Genomic DNA, 20950 nt, shown 5'->3' with positions numbered 1-20950 from the left:
GTATGTATGTATGTATGTATGTATGTATGTATGTATGTATGTATGTATGTATGTACGTACGTACGTACAGTCGCAACGGAAAAAATATTAGCACAGTGACGTGACACCGGAGCGCCAGAGAGCAACGCTTGGCGCTGCGGTTACGATCACGCCGATAACAATGCTAAGGGGTGTTCACGAAGCAGGGCCCTGCGCCAGCCGCACAGTGCGATTTTCGTCACTACGGTGACGTCATTGTGGCAATATTTTTGCGTCGCCACTGTACGTACATACGTATGTATGTATGTATGTATGTATGTATGTATGTATGTATGTATGTATGTATGTATGTATGTATGTATGTATGTATGTATGTATGTATGTATGTATGTATGTATGCATGTATGTATGTATGTATGTATGTATGTATGTATGTATGTATGTATGTATGTATGTATGTATGCATGTATGTATGTATGTATGTATGTATGTATGTATGTATGTATGTATGTATGTATGTATGTATGTATGTATGTATGTATGTTCGTATGCATGTGTGTATGTGTGTGTGTATGTGTGTATGTATGTCCATGCGTATGCCGTCGTGTTTGCATGCTAAACGTGAAATGCGGGTTGGAAAAGGTTGGTGCAGTCTGCGCTGCAGTGAAAGACCTATCGAGGCATTTCGGATGTCTTCCTAGCGCTAATAGCAGGAAAGAAGCAAGGCATCGATTACAACCGAGTCAAGCGACTGGAGAGCCGTAATACCATCGCCCGTGTCTTCAGAACTTCCGTCAAGGACTCATCCTTGCGGGACCGCGCACACCCGCTTGCGGATAAGTGCTGCTGTTATACAAAAAATTGCGTTGGCTCAAGCATCTTCCCGTCAAAATCCTGCGAAGTTCCTGTTATCTCCAAACTCCTAAACTAACAACAGACCATTTACTGTCACTGATGGCTACCTCACTGGGCGAGAAATGAGGAAACAGGCTTGAAAACGTTTGCCATCATGACAGTGCTTCGCAGACCACGACTCTACTAAGTCTTTCTTGACGTAAGCGGACAGTGCCACAACATATCCTCCCTGCCCCAGCCGTGTTTGAAGGGAATGAAGAAGGAAGCTTACGCGCGGAGCTGCGCCTACAAGGAGGATGCTTCCTCAACTAGCTACTTAAAGGAATGCTTCTAAGCCGCCTTAAGTGTTTCTTTTGCACTTGGACTGAAAATCACGTAATTTGACGACGGAGTTTAACTCAACGTTTAAAGGCGCCCTCCGTGGTCTATGCGTCGCACGAATCTGGCACTGAGTTCTCTGACGGGTTTTGCTACGAAGAGAACAGCCGTTGTGTACTTCAGTTGCACAAAGTTAGAACACCGGAGTAGCTGTAGGAGACTGAAAGTCATTTCAGCCACACAGATTGTGTGAAAGAGAGGGAGACAGAGAGGAAACCAATTTTGTTTTGTAAACTTTCCGCTGACACTCCTTTGTGCACTGGTATATCAGAAACTTAGAGAGTATTTTCCTCCCATTCAGGAAGTGTATTTAGCAAACCTCTGAGGACAGTGTGCAGTCGATGTTTCTGCAGAGCATAGTAGGCCATAGTGATTCGTTACTCTAGTATAGCTAGTGCTATAAATTGCTGCCTATGCGCTGTATATATTGTTTTTTTTTTAATGAACGCAAGAAATAACCGAATTGGCCTTTAAATGACGTATTGAAAATTTCCACTACAACCTCCCCTCACGCCCATGGTAATAGCGGTAGGTATTTGCGCAAATGATCAGGCTTCCTTTAAAGCACGTTATGATATGAAGCGCATCAGGAGGATCGTATCTGGAAATGAGTTTCCCCAGTTTTTATGAGCGATATCAGAAAACAATCTTTGTTAGGCGAAACCAATGTGAAGATAGCATAGGTGGGAAAGTGGAAGAATAAAATTGAGTACAAGTGCTAAGAACGGGAGAGAAAAGCGGGGTCAATGATTATAGCATTCGAGCTTGGGAGTCGAGATAAAACACGCCAATACACATGAATACTTTAAGAACAAAGCCTTGCCCCTAGAAGAGCGGTCAATACCTGAAGTTCCTATGCTATTGCAAACGCTCCTTTTATTACCAGCGATTCGCCACTGTTGATTTATCTGTTTTTGTTTGAGTGGTTTCAGTTAGCGGCAATAAGTGCAGGCGTTCGGGATCGGCCAATCTCGATCGACATCGTTATGAAGCACAAGCTGCACAATAAAGGCGCCGAATATCTTTTAGTGTGTTGCGAGGGGTGATCGCCGAACATCTGATGATTCTCTATAGAATTAAAATTGAGTAGTATTCCGTATCAAACATTTTAAACAATTTTTTTTTTCATTTCCCTGTTTAACACCGTTGGTTTCGTCTGATTCGTTATTATGATTTCCAAGTGAAGTTTTTGTCCTTTTTTATAGGACCAATACTAGCACTTTTGTCTTTTTTAAGCGGGCTCCACAGCAGGTGTCCTTTTTTATAGGACCAATACTAGCACTTTTGTCTTTTTTTAAGCGGGCTCCACAGCAGGTGCATCTCGACCTACAGCTCTCCGCACACACATCACAGCACGCATAGGGGTTCTTTTCCTGTTTTAGGGCCTCAAGGTCGGGAGTTATTTTGACTTAGAGAAGGGGGCTCGAGTCACATACGCAATAATGCAGTTGGGCTGCTTGCTGCTTGAGCGGTCGTATTCTAGGTAAATATATGATATCCAGTGACGTCGATTATAGGTCTCTGCAGGCGTAAAAACTGGTGATTACCGTGAAAGAGATGTTTTACCCCGAAAAAAAAAACTGGGATTGAGGTAAAAATACCCTTCCTGGCGACGTGAAATTCCACGTATTTTTCCTGACAAGCACTGCGAGCCGACCAGCATGACAATAGATGTTGAAGAAAAACCTGATGCCAGAAATGCCTTGATGCCTTGCAAAGAGACTTCGTAAAATCAACAAAGATTAAAAGCATAAGGGCAGACAAAAAGGAGCTAGCTCTATGAAATTTACACTTTTTTAATGGAGCTGTAGAGTTTTGCTAATGTAAATAGAAACATGTAACTCTCTTATAATGGAAAATGGCTGATTCAATGAGTGCGTTAGAATAGCGTCGCGTGCGGCAACAGTGAATTTGAATTCAGTGCAAGCCAAAGCTTCATAGACAATAAACGCTTGCAAAGAAAAAGTTGAAGCAAAGTAAGGTTTAGGATATTTTTATATCAGTTTTTATATGCGGTTTGCCTGATCGAGTATGACGCTGAGGTGAACTCTCATATACCGACATGATATTAAAAAGCCAGCATTCGAAATATTTTGACCACAATATTTTGTGCACGAAATATTTTCAACAGAGTACAAACGATGGAGCCGTATTAGCTTGAGCTAAAAATTTAACGGCTTGAATTTTGCACTTGTACGTAGCTTTCACTGAAGGCTCCATTTTTTTCAGCCGGTAGAGATGCACGATTTCGAAATGATGTATGAATGCAGCATAAGAGCAACTTTATTACCATTCAGTTCGCACGATATACTACAATCATATGAGCATAAAATAACGTAACCGGAAACGAGCTCATATTGGCATATAATGCACACATTTAAAAACAAAAATGTTTCTAAAGCGCAGCCGTGAGGGATGCCGGGGGTATAGGGCTGATAAAAATAATAATAATAATAGAAACAACAGTTAGGAAAAATTAACAACAAGAACGGACAAAATAAGAATGAACATCAAATAGATACCGCGCATATAACACAGGAATAATAATAAATACTTTTTAAACTGGTACATGATACCGAGCGTTTTTTTAAATGCATTTCTTGATGAAACCAAGAATACCTGATCTGGCAAATCATTCAGAATTTTGGGTACATAAAGAGAAAGTCTAGCTTCGCCACATCTCGTGGAAGAGTGCGGAATTACAAAATGAACACTACTTCCTAGACTTCGAGGAGCTGTGTAACATATTTTAAAGCCAATGGACCAGAAATGTCGTAGCACAACAGTTTGCACAAATAGATTCCAGAAGCACGGAAGGCCAAGTGCTGAGAAGATGTTAAGATTTGTAATTGTCGGAGTGTATTGTGTTCTTTAAGAAAGAAACAGCATTGCTTTGCCATCGGGTGGGGCAAGACGCAAAAAAACAGTGACACTGTATCAAAGAGTGCTGTAGATAAGAGCATGCGTAATAGATTCATTTGTTCGAAACAAAAGAATCAATAATTATTAGCAAATAAAATTGTGTTGCATAGAACTTTAAGCATTTGAAAACAAATAATTGATGGCCGTTATAAACCGGTGTGTAACCCAGATTCCCAAATTCACTCCTCCGCACCAACTGTTTCTGGTTGGCTGACGTCCATTTTTTGCACCTTACGTAAGAATGGTTTTGCTAATCCGTCTTTCTTGCCTTCTGTAGGCATTAGAGTGAGCTTGTCACCACTGAGCAGCCTTCCCAAATTGTTCGATCACTCAACTCGAACGGTCTTCAGGAGAAAGAAAGCGGTTTCTCCCGGCGGCATTTCGCGTCTAGTGCGGCCTGAGCGGCGTGCTACACCCTTTCGAATGACGTCATACTTGTCAACGCGTGTGATGAGTAGTTGGAATCCCAAGACACGTGCGCGTCTACAAGCTGTCATAACGACGGCGCCAGGATGCACGTCAGCCATCACCTAGCCGCGTTTTTAACCGCTGTGTCAGCTGCTTGCGTCACGACTGCTTCCTCGCCAAGACTGCAGAAGCTTTTTTTAGGATTCGTTTTTTTAAGTGCTGATTTGACCAGATGGCGGGGACATAAGAACTCTCGCTGCATCTACGTATTTGCGCCACTAATGAAAAGTTGTTTACATAGAAGAAAGTCGCGAAGACTGTTAAGAACTTTCTCAGCTCAGACAATTTAAATTTTCAAGGTATGGTGATTGAAGAGTTGAATTGTGCCCTAATCGGCCGTTGGCGGAGGGCAAAACAAGTACAGAGCACTGGTGGGCATACTGCGTGCAGATGAATATTTGTATCTCCGTAAAAGCGTTGCTAAGATACCCAACAATTCTGGAAAAAAGCCTTTTTGCGCGCTGAACCGTTGATGAACACAATTTTTTGAAATAATGGAACATTTAACTATGACAATCAATATATCCGTATATCATAAGACGGTGGTCCGATTTTTGTTTCCATACATAACGCTAATACATCTGAAACTTGATTTTGCGTCAGCTAATTGGAATCCTGACCCATCGTACTTAATTAATAACGGCGAAACCTTGGAAAACAGCGCTGTGCGTTTCATATTCTCTGATTTTTCGCGCCACTGAAAAGTAACACAACTAAAGAACCGCGCTCAGTTTGAAGACAGTGAACCGCCCCAAGATAGCCCGCACTCAACACTTGTTCTTAACTTTTATCATCATCCACATCATTGCGAGGACTTTTTTGAGCCCTTGACCGCCATTTTTCCGTGTCATGACCATATAAGCAAAGTTAAACACGTGATCTTTCATAATTATTATTTTGCGAGATCAATCATTCTCCACACTATCAAAGGTATGAACGAGTTTCCGTCACACATTGCAACCGAAACTAATTTATCGAAATTCCGAAGGTTTATTGTTGATCCGTGGCCACCTAGATTTCAATATATTTTTTTTTTCAAACCATCTGCTCATGCTTGTAATACGCCCTAATACTGTCGAGCGGTTGATGTATAATATTTCTTCTTGACGTTTGTGATGGCTGTCCTCATTTGTATTTTTATTTTGCACTTTTGCATATCATTTCATGCATTTTTCCCGTTCTTTCTGCTTATTTTTAATCCTTTCGGAAATGTCTACTTTTATTTACTTTTGTGCATAGGCTGGGCACTTTTATTTTTTAGTGTATCCGCATTTCTGTTGGCCTTTTGTATTCCCTATTATCTATTTGTGTTTTACACCTCATGTAATACCCTCTGAGGAGCATTGAGGGTATTCTGAATAAACAAACAAATAAAATACCACCTTTCCTGTCGTAGAAACGTTTCCCATCGGTTTTCTATGGCAGTGTTAACTTTTCTATGCCATCGAGGAAAACACTAAAAAAAAGATTTTGCTACATATCAGAAGAGTCGACCATTGCAGTAAATATTTACCTAGGAGTATAATGAAATTTCCAAGTTGCAAAATGTTTGACCGAGAATTTTAGACGTGGCGGTTAATGCATCAAGAAAGTGCTATCTTTCTAACTCACACTTGTATCTAGCACGGTTATTCGGTTAAAGTGCTTAGTTAATCGGCTTAAGTATACGGCACAAAAATTTGATGACGTTCATGACTATACTGTGCCTGCAAGCCTGCCTACAACTACAGGATGCATATTGTAGAGTACAACACGCCCACCAACGCAGAACAAACACCCTGTTAAGGTGTAGAGATTGCCAGACAAGACGCGTAAACAAGGATCGCCAGCCTTTGCTTCAAGCTCAGCATTTTTTTCGCGAGTACAGAGGTGGTGTATACGTCCTGTATGTTGTCTGCGTCTTCGTAAAGTACCGCGCTCTTCATGTATGGAGTACGCACCTGCAAGAAATTTCAGTGGCCTGTTTACGCGTCCATAAAACATGTAACAAGGTTTGGGGCTCAAGCCACATATTTCCAGTACTGATTCACCCACCCACCTCTGCCGCTGGTCTCGTCGCAAAGATCCACTGCACTATGGTGTTCCATTACTCTCTACCACCGTGTACCGAGCATGGTTCGGGGTATTCAGCAAACTCTTGTTTTTCACATCGCAGAGACCCACTGCATTACAGTGCTCTATTACCCTCAACAACCGTGTACCGAGCTTGGTTGGCGGTATTCAGCAAACTCTTGTTCTTCACATCGCAGAGACCCACTGCACTATACTGTTCTATTATCCTCTACAACCTTGTACCGAGCATGGTTTGCGGTATTTACCAAAGTCTTGTTTGTCATGTCAAAGAGATCCGCTAGACTATGGTGTTCCATTACTCTCTGCCAATGTGTAGCGAGCATGGCTGGCGGTATTCAACACTCTCGCTTGTCACGTCATAGAGATCTTCTGCACTATGCTGTTCCATTACTGTCTACCACTGGTACTGAGTATGGTTGGCGGTGTTCAGAAATCTCTTTGTCACGCCACAGAGACGCGCTGCACTGTTCTGTTCCATTACTTTCTACCGCCTTGCACCGAGCATGGTTTGTGGTATTCAGCAACCTCTTGTTTTTCACATCGCAGAGATCTGCCGCATTACTGTGTTTCATTAATCTCCACCACTGCGCACCAAGCGTGGTGTGCGATATTCAGCAGTTTTGGTTGCTACAGGCTCCTGAAATTGTTGGATCAGCCGCCTTGTGATATTTTGCGCTCGTTATATTTCCTTCGTAATTTCGACAACGCGAGAAGTTACTTTGAGATCGCCTCGGAAATGAATATTGTTTACTGAGCCTGAGATCTAAGTCGGCACTGGCCAACCACGAAAAAGATATGTTTTATTTTTACCCTGGTCAGAACCCGAAGAAATGCACCGGAATGGAAACAGATTTCCCCGCAATGGCATGGTCTGCGCAGCAATGGTAGCAAGCACAGAAAAGGCCGCAGTGTCCCCCTAAAATTAGACTTCGCTCCCCATGTCAAGCACCACAAAAAAAAAGCAGTAATAGTGTCCCTACATACACATCATCACTACAAAGTTGTGATAATGACAGCTGTACGAAAATAAATGTTTATTTTAATTATAAGAGTGCGCATGTTGCGTCCCTTTCTTGTTTGTGTCCATGTTGCGGCGCCTTTGATTTCACCATGCACGAACTCGCCCCTCAGGCCATTATTCAGCAGATTGGATGCCTTTTTGTCTTTACAAAAACCACTTCATATGGGCGAAATTGGTCAAAGTTCTGCTGGTCACCTGCGCAACATAAATCATATTCTAATAATTTATCGATTCTCGTGCTGGAGGTACTGCATTTTAAGTCTGATGTAGCAAATTTATTTCCTCAGAGGTGAAATGGCTGCGAAAAAATTCAGCGTACGTCTTGAAATGTTGGGTAGGTGAAAAACTAAAGGCTAGTCAGCGCCGATCTGAGCGCTGAGTCACCATCCTTTGTGTCTGCGCTGGTTTTGGAAAAGCTCCAAGGAAGGCATCGACAACAACGCAGCGGGTGTGCGAAGAGCGATTTACGATCAAGAAAATAAAAGAACGTAGTTTCATGCACGCTCTTTCTGGTTCGCACGAGTGACTCGAAGCATAGTATTGCACTCCGTGCTAACGGAGGGCAAACGAAAAAAGCAAATTCAGTGACGGATAAAACCCTAGTTCAAGGTACTTTACTCTCGGTTGTTTCCGTCGACGTGTCGCTAAGAAAGAGACAATATATCTTACCAGGTACCCTTTCTTTTGCTTTCCACTTTCGCAGGGGGACCTAAGAATCCTCAGACGAGCTGCTATGACGCGGTGGGCTACCACCCCTGCCGGGTGGCAAAGGCAGGACAGAGGTGGCACTTCGACATGCTCACCAAGTCTTGCCTGAGGAGTCAGACCTGCGCCGAAGATCGAAACAACTTTCACAGCAGGGAGGACTGCGAGTACGCTTGCCCAGCGTGTGAGTGAAAGTTACACTGTTTAGACGGGTAGCAGCTTTTGAAAGACACGAACTGTATTTATGCAAAAAACATTGGTGTTCATCTATGTGCTCCCGAGCATGCGCAATAGCTCAGTAACAAACAAGTGCCATGTGTGGGCATGTAGGAGTGGAGACTTGGAAAGTGAAAGCGAAAGTTTCAACTTTTATTTGTGAGAAAATACTGATTAAACGAGAAATTACAACATATTCTCACAGTGGTCAAACGAAAGCATTCAGCTGCGGGATGTCTGGTTGGGAAAGCAAATTTCATTTAACTGAGCAAAAAACACCAACTTGAGAAACACGACCTTTCAGCACCTCCTCCGTTCCTACATCACGCATGACTACGGGCGAGTGGCATTTAGCTGTTCAAGCGCAAGTTCAGACAACCGCCGGGTCACAGAACGCAAAACGTGGACGTACAAAGAGGGAAGTGTTCCTTGAGAGCGGTTACCATTCCCCGCCTCTCTTGAGTGTGCTATGACTCAATCAGTGGCTGCCTGCGCTGGTTTCTCCAGGTCTGCATCATAATGGTTCCGTCAAAGTCAATTTATGGGTGTCACGTACCGCAGTGCTCGGCCACTGTGCTTCGCTCCGTATTCTGCGCCAGTTCTGCTCGAACACGTTGAATACGATGGCCAACTCTTCCGAACCACTGCGGAATAAGAACTATAAAATGATTCCCGCGCGCTTGCGGAGTGTTTCCAACTGCAGCAGAAAATCATCATGGTACGTTCAGTGTCAATTCCGGAGTTATTTCATTATTCAGGGTCACGCGGCACGTGGTGGAAGCCGCTCATAGTAGACGCGATCTTGTTGTCGTGCACCTCACGTGCTTTACGGGCGCTGGCATCCTGCCGCCCTCTATCTCACCATAAGCACGAATTCTTGGGGATGTATTATTTGTCGTCAAGTGATGAAATTACCGCAAAAAATAGGAAGCGACACTGCAATTTGCCGAATAAGGGATGTTTATGTGTGAAAACCAGACACAGATTCTGCACCAAACTGCTAAGCAATAGTTCCAGTTATTTGAAAGACATATGGATGTTTTACGCAAGGCAGAATCATTACAGCAAGATCTTGTTTCTTACTCCGCTTGGCTTACATAAAATGCGGATGGCAAGGCCAAGCTCAAGCCTGTGCAAAGTTCAGAGATGGTGTAAATTCTGAGTCTTTGCGAAAGCTATTCATGCACTGTATATTATAGTGCCACTCTGTGTGGACGCATATTATCTTAGTACACAGCAGTAACTTATAAAACTTATACAATCTATCTACTCTAATAGTAATAAAAAACCTGCTACGCTTACCTAGACGGTGAGCGCGGGGCCTAAGTTAGCTAGCTCAGGTACTTCCCCTGCGTAAAATTACGATCGTACGGTAATGTAGACGCGCTTTAGGCATGAACGCAATGTAAATGCATACTCGTGTTCACTTGTAATCTCCGAAATTGCGCAAGAAACACGAAAGTTTGTTCTCTGCGTCCACGGCTTGTACGAATTCAATAATACAATTATCATCTTGCATTTGCGGGGGCATCGCGACAGGGGAGGGGGAGAGGCGGGGGACATTCTTTCTGCGTTCCCGGAATGTGCTCCACGCACATATCTCATTGTAGTATGATGATGTTTGGTACTTACCAGACCCTTAAGCTTTTTTTACGCTCTGAATATCGCCCAAGTACCTTGCTAGACTCGCTGAAGAAGGGGGAGAGCCAATCGCCGAGCGGAAGCACCCGACTGAAATTGGATATTTTCCATGACCTGAAAAAAAAATAAACCGTGATGAGGCAGTTCACGTCTATACTGCTTCAATTTTCATATGGCGTCATTGTTAATGATGACGCCATTGTACAGCCTTTGTCAAGCTCGGATTCTTCGGGTTTGGTAGTGTGTGTAGCAAGTATAAAAATGCATCTTTACGTCGCAAATTTCAGGTCCCCTCTCGGAAGCACTCAATTCCACAGCGCTATAAGCCTTTATTCACACTGTAGATGTGCCGCTGAGCTCCTGAGTTTCAAAATTTTGCACACTGTCCCACCACTGTGAGTCCTATTATATTTTGACACTGAAATGAATAAACGTTTTTCTTGTAAACGTTTGTTTATGCCGCCGATTCCAACGTTACTGGAGGAAAAGGCTTCACGATTAATTAGGCAGCTTGACAGCCTGATTAGCTCGATCATAAGACTAGAGAATTCTACCATACTTGTGACAGATGTAGCATGGTCACACCAGAAGTAAATCTAGAATGAATTACCGAGAGAGCTTATCAATAACTGACGTTCCCGGTCATTAGCCAGTTTAGCATTGCGGCTTTAGTATGGTACAAGCGTGCAATTCCTTAACAAAATACCGTAGAAAAATCGTTCCTATGTGGCCAGCACACGACTTGAGAAATAGGAGGCTTCCCATCGACAATGCTTAATCGTATAATGACTAATACTTTTCTTTATTAGGCAGGCATTAGTTATGTGCATTATTTAATGCAAATATTCGATCTCTCTCATACCGGCAATCAGTGAGGTACCGTGGACATAAATGCATTGAGAGGGTATGCACTATGCCCAAATTTAACGCACATATAATTGCTCACGCAAGAATAAATCATATTTCACTTGATTAACTCTGTTACCCCGAGTCTGTCGCAACCCACTATGGAAGTTGATGTCTCTACGGCGTTCACCGCTGCTGCTTTCAGCCACTTTCTCATTTTATGAAGCAGTGCCATAGCATCCGTTAGGCCAACATGTAGCCTAATCAAAATTAGATCATTCTGTGCACATCGACCTAGAAGTGTGAATACTGAACACAGAAAAAAAATAGTTCTCATCAATGAAGCAGTTTCCGACTGTTGACTGTCGATCTAATCTTCTTCAATGCCACATTTTTCTTCTTGCATTAGATTCTTTCTGCCTCTTCCCGAAAGTTGAACAGCACTGCTCCAATACCACCACGCAGAGCCAATGGTTCTTCGACGCAAAAACTCATCGCTGCAAAAAATCGGCCAACTGTGTGATTGGAGGCAATGCCTTCGTCACGAGATCAGACTGCGTCTCCAAGTGCAGAGCTGGTGAGAAATTACCCTTTTCCAATGCTGCACCTCTCACAGTTGCAAATGTTTTTTTTTTTGTTGCCTCTAAAAAAATGAAAGTTTTTCAATTCACGTTTCCGCCGACAGCATTCTTACCACTCTCGGCCACGCCTTGGTCGCAGAAATGCTTATAAAATTGGTGATACTTCATTACTGTGTTTATCAATGTCTTCTTGAAATAGTGAGCGCCTGTTCTGCAATGAAGGCTATTAGCACTAACATAAAATGCACCCCGATAGGAACACTCGTTGAATTGCGAAAGCTCAGAAGTATGGCGGATGGGGCTTGTTGGTGCAAGTATGGTTTGGTTAAGCTTATGGGATTTAACGTCCCAAAGCGACTCAGGTTATGAGAGACGCCGTAGTGAAGGGATCCGGAAATTTCTAACACCTGGGGTTCTTTATCGCGTACTCAAATCGCACAGTACACGGGCATCTAGAATTTCGCCTACATCGAAATACAACCAACGCGGCCGGAATCGAGCCCGCGTCTTTCGGTTCAGCAGCCAAGCGCCGTAACCACTGAGCCACAGCGGCGGCGGTGCAGGTACGACATATTTCAAAGCGCTAACACAATACGGACGTCCATGGTGTCCATGCGCTTTGAAAATGTTTGAAAACATTGTGAGAACAATTGCTGTCACCCCGTACCTTCATGCTGAGGACATTGCCTAGGAAACTATCTCTGAATTGATGATGCGAATTCGAAACTATTCAAAGAAAAGGGGAGTAACAGCAGACGGTCATGCTGGCAAACAAAAATTCATCTTATAGGGAAATGGATTAGCGGTGACGCCAACAGCATCACCTACTTTATCTTTCCTATGAATTGGCCGCTTGTGGCAAAACGTTCAGGCTTTCAGAGATTAGTTTTGCTTCTTTTTATATCACTTTCTCTCAGGACCCACAAAGAACAGTATCAGAACGAACAAGGGAAGCAGTTCTTTTTTAGTACTGACTTTTTATACAGTTAATGTTTGACTACACACCGCCGTTAATCATTCGTGCTCGGAACTGGGGTACTCAGGTGAAACAAAAAAATAATTCGCTGAACTCGGCGACTGCTCTAAATATAACTGTTGTTCTTTTTGTTTCTTCCTTCAGTTGACGTGTGCGATGCACCGAGGCCACTGGAACTTTGCGCAAGCGGGCAAAGGACCGTTTGGTACTACGACCCAACCTCTGGCCAGTGTCTCAAAGACGTCAACTGCCACAACAGGGGGAACAATTTCCCGAGTCGACAAGAATGCCACAGGGTTTGCGTTAGACGTGAGTGCCGTTCTAAGCCAGAAGTTCATTTCTGCTTGTGCGTTGGAGTATACTGGCGGCTTAGATGCTTGTGCCTTCCTGTGGAACTATGGAAGGCTGATTTGTATGGAACGCTTCATACATAAAGGCGATTTCATTTATTTAGCCGAGAACTCCATGTTCGCACTATTCTGACGATAAAGGAGGAGCGTACAAAGTTTGTAACAAATTTTGAGGCAGAGTTTTTTTCCTAAGCTGGAGGTGACCTTAGAACCTGCGTTATCTTGAGAACATTTCAAACAGCACACATTTGTGGAATTAGGTAAACTGATGTAAAACTAAAGGAAAATGACTGATCACGGGACATAAAATAACTGCTGGAATTAATTCTGTTCATTACCTAACAATTTCTCGGACAGCTACTAAATATGTGAAAGTTGTTTTAACAGGAGCAGATTTAAACAAGCTCCTCGAGGAGCACCTAGAGAACTGTCGCCAATTCCATGCCTCTCAGAAATTGAGGTTGTGCCGCAAAATCGGAGCGCAGTCAAACCAAATGCCGCGGTATACGCAACATTCGCAGCCGAAAGTGCCTAAGGGAAATAACGCAAGTTCCTATTTTTCTGTCGCCTCGTCCCCTGCACCTCTGTTTTCATTTGGTGGTGCCTGGCAGAGTGCTCCTGGTGCAATTTCATGGAGCACCATGATCTGCAAAGATACGGACATGTAGATCCTTCGCGCTTCGTTGCGAAAATTTGAAGAGGTTTTTGCTTTGAAGCCATAGAACCTATCTTGCGGTTTACTTTAAAATGCATAGCACCGAATTCAGTGCATGCGCTCTTTTTATGCTGAAGAACTTCCTCAAATTCAACACCGTTCCAATTTATTTGCTTGGGCACCTGTCCGACGGATCTGTACTTTCTAGCACTTAAGTGTTACCTGTCACGTAAAATGGCACTATTTCTAGACGCCTCGCAATTCACACGCATGCAGCCATTCGAGCTTTCAATGTGGTGCCGTGCGTCTAAGAAAAAAATATCTTGAAATGAGTAGCGATGGGTGTCATGTGAAAGATGTTATCCAATTGGCACTGGAGAGGAGTAGCGAGCGGCAGCGTATAAAAAGAGACGGCCTCAATGTCTCAGAGGCAAGAGGAGTTTAAACAGATGTACTTTCTGCATGCGGGCAATTAAATTAAGAGTGGAGAGCCAGCTCTCCTTCTCATGCTGTATTTTTGCCAATAATGCAAAAGAGCCAGGAGCTTCTCGCCCACCTCTGCTGCTATATTTATTTATTTATTTATTTATTTTTCCTCAAAGGTCTCTTTCGGGACATGACATGAGGAGTGGAGACAACATGGCAAAAATATTATACATTAATACAAAATGGTAAAAAATTACATTGATGAATAGGCTTCTTCGATGGTGGTCTTGAACGGTCGAAGACTCATGATGGTGGAAACTTCAGCAGAGAGGTCATTCCAGTCACGGGCAGTCTTTAAGAAGAACGATTGCTGGAATGTTGTAGTATGTGCACGTTCAGAGTAAACACCGTTCGGGTGGTTATGGCGGGAAATGCGATGCACACGTGGAATTAATCGGTTGGCTTCTGGAATGTTGGGAAAGAATTTGAGAAATAAGCAGAGACGTGCTGCGTTATGACGGGTGACCAGTGTAGGTAAGTGCAATCGTGTTTTCAGCCCTTAGATGCTGGTACGATAGGAGTAGTCAGATGATATGAACCTGCCGGCACGATTCTGAACTGACTCAATGGTATTAATTAGGCTAGTCTGATGGGGATCCCAGACAGAATTGGCATATTCAAGTTTAGGTCTGACGAAAGTCTATTGTTCTTTTGTTTGCTCTACATTAAAGTGAATCGAGAGCCAGAGTCTTAAGTAGCCACGGCCATCACCAATGAAAAGTTCTTTCCACAAACGAACGGCTGTGTTGATATGTCACCACAGGAGTTTCGCCGGTTGCGCCGCCCAGTCCCGTGTGCTACTCCTTCCCTCCTACGCATGGCTGTGGGCGGCTTATGGAGAGGTGGGTCTACAATCTGGACACGAAGAGGTGTGAACGACGGTTCGTCTGCCCTAAGGCCGGCAACAGCTTCGTCAAGAGGAGCGTCTGCGAAAAGACATGCCCGTCTGGTAAGCAAAAAAGTGTGAACTATACCAGATGACAGAATATACATATCAAGACGTTCTGGAAAAAAGCATTTTTGAGCAGGAAATCGTTTATGAACGGAATTTTTTCATATAGTGTAAGATTTAACTATAGCAATGAATATATCCACAGAGAACTCGACGGCAGTCTTGGGTTATTTTTTTATTAACATTTCTGCTATCCCCAAAACCGTTCCCCATTGGTTTCTTATGGCAGTCTAAACGGCTTGATGCGAGCGATGGAAACAATATAAAAGAAAGGTTTTGCTACATAACGAAAAAATTCACCAATACCTTCAATATTTTTGTACAAGTGTTTTACAGTTTTACAATATTCAAACTGTCAATATTCTAATTGTTATCAATGTTTTTTTTTAATTGCGTTCCTAGCGTTGGTGGCGGAAAGGACAAATTGTTTTCACTGAGGAGGTTGACAGCTTCGTTCATAGAGTTTTTCGTCGCTAAGCGACTCATGCTATAAGGGACGCCGCTCACAGTTGACAGGCCATGTTGACAGGCAACCTTTTCTTTATAATCTCGGAAAAGGGCTCGCAGCTCGGTCCGGTCCGAAAAAGCCACAGCAATATCTTACTGTGTCGTCTTCAGGCCTGCCCGTTCAGAACTTACGAACATTAAGTCCGAGTTGACCGCTTGACCACATGTGTATCGGATGTTTCGAGGGCGTCATCGGAGTATGCCACATGTCTTTTTAGGCTCAGGCTTACGCGGGTAACGATATCTTTCTGTAAGAGGTAGCGAGATTGTGGTCAAAGCGTACTAAATGGCGACGACGCCATTTAGCCAGCAAAATGCATCTCGTTCAACTACTGCTCGTTACCAATTTTTGTACACGCATTGCAGAGTCCTTCTGCCACTTTCCGAGACCAGCCGAGGACCCTGTTTGTGCCAACTACGCTCCGTCAAAGCACACGTGGTACTACGACAAGCACACCCGCGAATGCCGCCTGGGTGTCGCCTGTCACCTTGCGCGGGCCAACTCGTTCGCCTCAAGGCAGCTGTGCAGTGAAGTTTGCAGAAGCCGTAAGTACTGTCCAGAACTGAACGTTTTGAGTTTTCTGTGCCTCACTACAATATTGATGCTCCGCCATCGTAACTAACTTGAATACACACTTACATTAAGAAGAGTGCTTGCAAAAAATAATGCATAGATGTTGAAACTCTGAACAGGGGTGGTATTCTGCCGGTGTCGCCTTTTGCGACATGTCGCATATGGGCGGGGCCTAAAAAAGTGCTTACAGATGCTCGAAGAAACGGAAAAAGCCGCCGGCACTTTCGTCTGCGGTGCATTCATTCACTCCGAGAAACGACAATTTACCACTGCTGATTCACTAGCAGCAGTAGTTTCGTGTCTTTTATAGCAAGAATATTTGCCATCACATGCCGTCTAATGTTCAAAAAAACATTTGCAAATTTAATATAAACTCGCTTCACTTCATTTAAGTCTATAAAACACCGCGAAAAAGCTCCAAATCTATTTTTCTTTCGTTCCGGACGGTTTTGCTAGGCTTCGGCTGCGTTTCGGGCAGTTGCAGACGGTAGCAGTGTAGCTGGAGGTCCCATTAGGCTTGCGCGCTCCAGAATCGAGAGCGTATCTAAAAAACTAGGCTGAATTGCAGCTTAAACTTTATCGTCGAAGCAAGGTAGGTCATAGCGAAAAGTAACAACACCAGTAGTTGCCGGTAAACATGCCGACCGGAATCGCAAGGACTGCTGAATTGGCTGAAGCGGGCGGCTCTCGCTTGAAAGGACGTCGCCATGTTTTCACGCCAAGGGCGCAAAAGCCGCAACTGCCGATTGCGTTCGTACGCTGAGTAGGTTCTAGTAACGTTGAACGGTAGCCCGTCGCCCGCTCGAATCGCTTCAGCGCATTCCGTTGTTCGACTAAGCGTAGTAAATTGGGGCGACGTCACGATGACGTAGCAGGAAGGCGGGTCCGTGTCGTCACGCCGCCGTCACCGCGGCTCGAGCCAATCAGCGAAGAGCGAATGCGACATGTCGCAAAAGGCGACACCGGGAGAATACCACCCCAGCAGTCGCTATCACATCTCTGCCGGTCATTGGACACAAGCGTTTGACCGTGGCTTTGGAGCAGTAGCAATTTTATTCCACTCGGTGCACAGTGAAGTGTCATCACGTAAACATTACTGTTTACCTAGACGGACCAGCAGTTGCAAAAGGTTGAGTGACAGATAGGAAAGTAAATGAACGCCGCTAGTGGCAGAGCGTATTGGCGATTTTCACGAAATTTATTGCACACTGCGGTGGCGCCACGAACTAGTATAACTAATCTAAGGAAGATCGGCGAGCACTGGAGCCATGCTGCTCTTCTCCGTTCTGTAAGTGGTTCGCCGTCACATCCATACAATGTTTTACGAGTTTCGCTGTAAACATATATCTTTGGAGGCCTGTTATACGGATATTTCTGCTATAACAGGATAGACGAGGCGTTTAGCGTCATGTTATTTTCTGATTCCAGGTAGTGAGAATGGCGCTTCCAACTTTCTACGCTGCAGTGGGGCGCTAACAGGATTATAAAGTGCAGTTGACATCGGGCACAGAGCCCAAAAAGCTATTTTCGAGGCGACTTCATGATAAAAGTGCGCCAGACGTTTCTAACAAAAGTTACTTCAGTGTTCAAAGGCATGCACGGTTGGCAGCCTCAGAAACCTTGGTGATTTGGCTGTGGCGACGATACCTGTATTTTAGATCTTGTTATTTTCAACTTCACCAGAGCATTTCTTACAGCAAGAGCAGACTCTTTGCGTCAGCAGCTGCCATTCTACCGATTTAAGCCAACATCACTTTCTCTTCGGTGTCCCCCCGCCGCGGTGGCTCAGTGGTTACGGCGCTCGGCTGCTGACCCGAAAGACGCGGGTTCGATCCCGGCCGCGGCGGTTGAATTTCTTTGGAGGATAAATTCTAGAGGCCCGTGTGCTGTGCGATGTCAGTGCACGTTAAAGAACCCCAGGTGGTCGAAATTTCCGGAGCCCTTCACTACGGCGTCTCTCATAGCCTCAGTCGCTTTGGGACGTTAAACCCCACTAAACCTAAACATCTTCGGTGTCCATTTATTGCGAGCTGCGTAAGGCTTGAAGCTACGAGGAACCTGCTGTTACCAGATGTTTGACGGAATTTCAATTCTAGCCTCTTTTCGGCCACTCCAGCGTCAACTTTTATTAGGTGTACCGGCAAACTTCGAGCGACCTCAATATGAGTAGAAAACGCCGTCATGACCACTAGCGCAGACGCACACAGTCCTTATTTTGAGTTATTGGTCGTTAACAGGCATTCACTCGCCTTTTATATATACTTTCTGGTGTAAAGCTCCTACTCTACTCCTTTTGATGCTACAGGTTCTTCTAGAATTTTATTCAGGAGCAGAACAACCCGCGAATTTTTTGGGGGGGGCGAAAATCAGGCGGTATTTAGCCGGAACCACGGAATTCATAATGAAAGTGACGGTGAATAGTAATTACCGTTATATGTAGTTTGGGGGTTTTACAGCAAATAATAGTGAAAATTCGATAGGTACGATAAATAATTGGGTTGGAGTACATCAGAATAGCGAAATCATTGAGGTAGGCAGTGGTAGGTCGGTTACTAAGGTTACTAACGTAACTATACAGGCAGGACAGCACCAGTCCTCTAGCGAGTGTTTCTTTGTGCGGACATTTTAGAGCACGTAACTTATGTTTTTGTGTTATTTTTCTTTCTCAAACGCTGCTCGAATGAGTGCTATAAAAATGCATACAACCATTTTTGGGGTAGAGATCAAAGTAGTCATCAAACCTTTCCAACATTTCAAATTTAAATCATGAGTGATAAAGCGCAACACCTCAATGTAAAAAAAATAATTTCTATGGACGGTACGAATGGTGTGAGTTCAGCTTACACAATAAGAACCATCGGTTATTAAAAAATCCAGTTGCAATGATAGAAGGTCTGATAGCCACCTAAACTGCCCTCATTTCGGCGACTTCTCTGTATAATGGAAGATGAAGTGTTTGAGTTTACATTCAACATTTCACAGCGCTTTTAATTTTCGGATATCACAAAGGAAACACTTTACAATAGTTCCCAATACCTGTGAATCATTCATTCATCACTCCCACACTCAATGAACTGCATTCGAGCTGCTGTAAAACATACCTTAACACAGGAGTCTCAGATCTAAGATATTTTAAAGCCTTAGTCTTTTAAGCTACGGAGGTGGGCATGTCAGAAACTACGTAAAGACCGGAGCTCTAGCTAGCGTCAAATAAAGCCGGGGCAAAAGTAGTATTGATGTTAAAGGGGAATTTCACGAGGAGTACAAGAAATTTATGAGAAAAAGAAAAAGAAATTAAACTGAAAGTCTACATCCGAGCGGCATTAAAGAATGGTGGCCGATGTACGGTATCAGCAGCATTTGTGTCCAGTGAAGCCGTAAAGCGTGATGGCTTGTGGTATGTGGTCGTATGATGTGAAGGAATCAGTGAAACCAGTTATTATGCGTTAAGAGCATGTTTAGTTTAAATGTGTTGCTCAGGTGGCTTATTTCATATAAATATTGGCCGATTAATTACTACATATTATTTTTTATGCTACCAGATCGACTCGAATATAAGAGGCTGTGCTGACGTCAGTGAATGCTACCTTTGTTAAACCAGGTGTGGAAAATGAAAAAAAATCGAAATAAGTGTCTCCGATGGAAGTTTCACAATATTTCATTACATATTTCCCTGTAAGCCCACAACTTTGTTAAGACACATTTACTGCATTGTTTATTGGTTTATGGGGGTTTAACTTCAAAAAGGCTATCAGGGACGCCGTAGTGATGCGCAGCCGGCTACTGCGCACGCAGTTTCCTGAAACAACCACGTGAAATCACTCTATCTTCACACCATAGGAGAACGAAAGAAAGTAAACATTGAGGTCCCATCCTACCCACATGCTATGTTCAAAGTTTACTCTGGCTTGATAGCACATCATGGCAAGAGTAGTAGCGAAAACCACAAAGACGAACGTATTCCTTTGTGGCTGTACTCCCGTTCATGAGCTCGGCCGCATTTCTTAGTAAGCTCTGTTTTAGATTATTTCGTTTCGTGTCTCGCAGTGCATTTCCTGACGGGCTGTTTCTTGCTTGTTTTCCTGCAGGTGATGTGTGCAGCCAACCCCCTCTTCCCCATTCGTGCTCCGAGAAGGAGCGCAGCGTGTACTCCTACAACCCGGACACGAAAGTGTGTGAGAAGAGATCCGGCTGCCACAATCGCGGTAACAACTTCCCCAGCATGCCGGAGTGCCGCAAGGCCTGCGAACGACGTAAGTGCACATAATCTTCCTCCACCTTCTCGTCTATCAGCCAAAGCAATGAAAGGGAAAAAAATGGCTCTGAATTGCACCTACTTACAAGTCCTCGCTGTGAAAACCGTGCGAATATCCGCGCGCGCGCGCACGCGCGTGTGTATGTGTATGTGTTGTGACACTCGATGGTACGCAAACAAAATGACGTCCACATGCAACCAGGCACGGAGGAAAAAAAACTGAGCAGGGAGTGTCCGGCGACAGCTTTGAAGCCTAGTCTTAACAAGTAAAAGTATAGTAAAAATAAGAAAGTTTGTCACTCCGTGATCATGCCACGTGATAGCGCCCCGCTGCGCGTGGGCATGTGCGGATATGTGCGGAAAACTGATTGTAGATCAACCTCCTTGTTGTATACGTCCCGCGCCACAAGCCGCGCGTGCGTGTGCACTGAAACATACCAAAATCAAAACATAAAGGACAGACTGGGAGAGCGAAATCTTAGGGAGAAAACGGCTTCATAAACACTCGCC

The 20950-nt window shown here is 44.0% G+C and overlaps 1 protein-coding gene across 5 annotated transcripts in view; it reads left to right on the top strand.

Annotated features, from left to right (window-relative positions):
- LOC149328642 (papilin-like) overlaps nt 1-20950 on the top strand; it is an 86198-nt gene that overhangs the window by 24560 nt on the left and 40688 nt on the right. For 4 of the 5 annotated variants that reach the window (XM_089559557.1, XM_089559555.1, XM_089559558.1 and 1 more), the window contains exons 2-7: nt 8400-8585; nt 11514-11681; nt 12806-12970; nt 14916-15101; nt 15978-16157; nt 20274-20438. In XM_089559557.1, the coding sequence (XP_089415683.1) occupies nt 8400-8585; nt 11514-11681; nt 12806-12970; nt 14916-15101; nt 15978-16157; nt 20274-20438 (1050 nt within the window). Of the gene's footprint in view, nt 1-8399; nt 8586-11513; nt 11682-12805; nt 12971-14915; nt 15102-15977; nt 16158-20273; nt 20439-20950 lie in introns of those variants that run through there. The other variant, XM_089559560.1, reaches the window with a different exon arrangement.

Source organism: Amblyomma mixtum, chromosome 9 (assembly GCF_055824585.1).
Source record: "Amblyomma mixtum isolate Tamu chromosome 9, ASM5582458v1, whole genome shotgun sequence".
NCBI classification, from domain to species: Eukaryota; Metazoa; Arthropoda; class Arachnida; order Ixodida; family Ixodidae; genus Amblyomma; species Amblyomma mixtum.
Note: the sequence above shows the minus strand (reverse complement) of the source record. Positions and strands in the feature narration are given on the sequence as shown.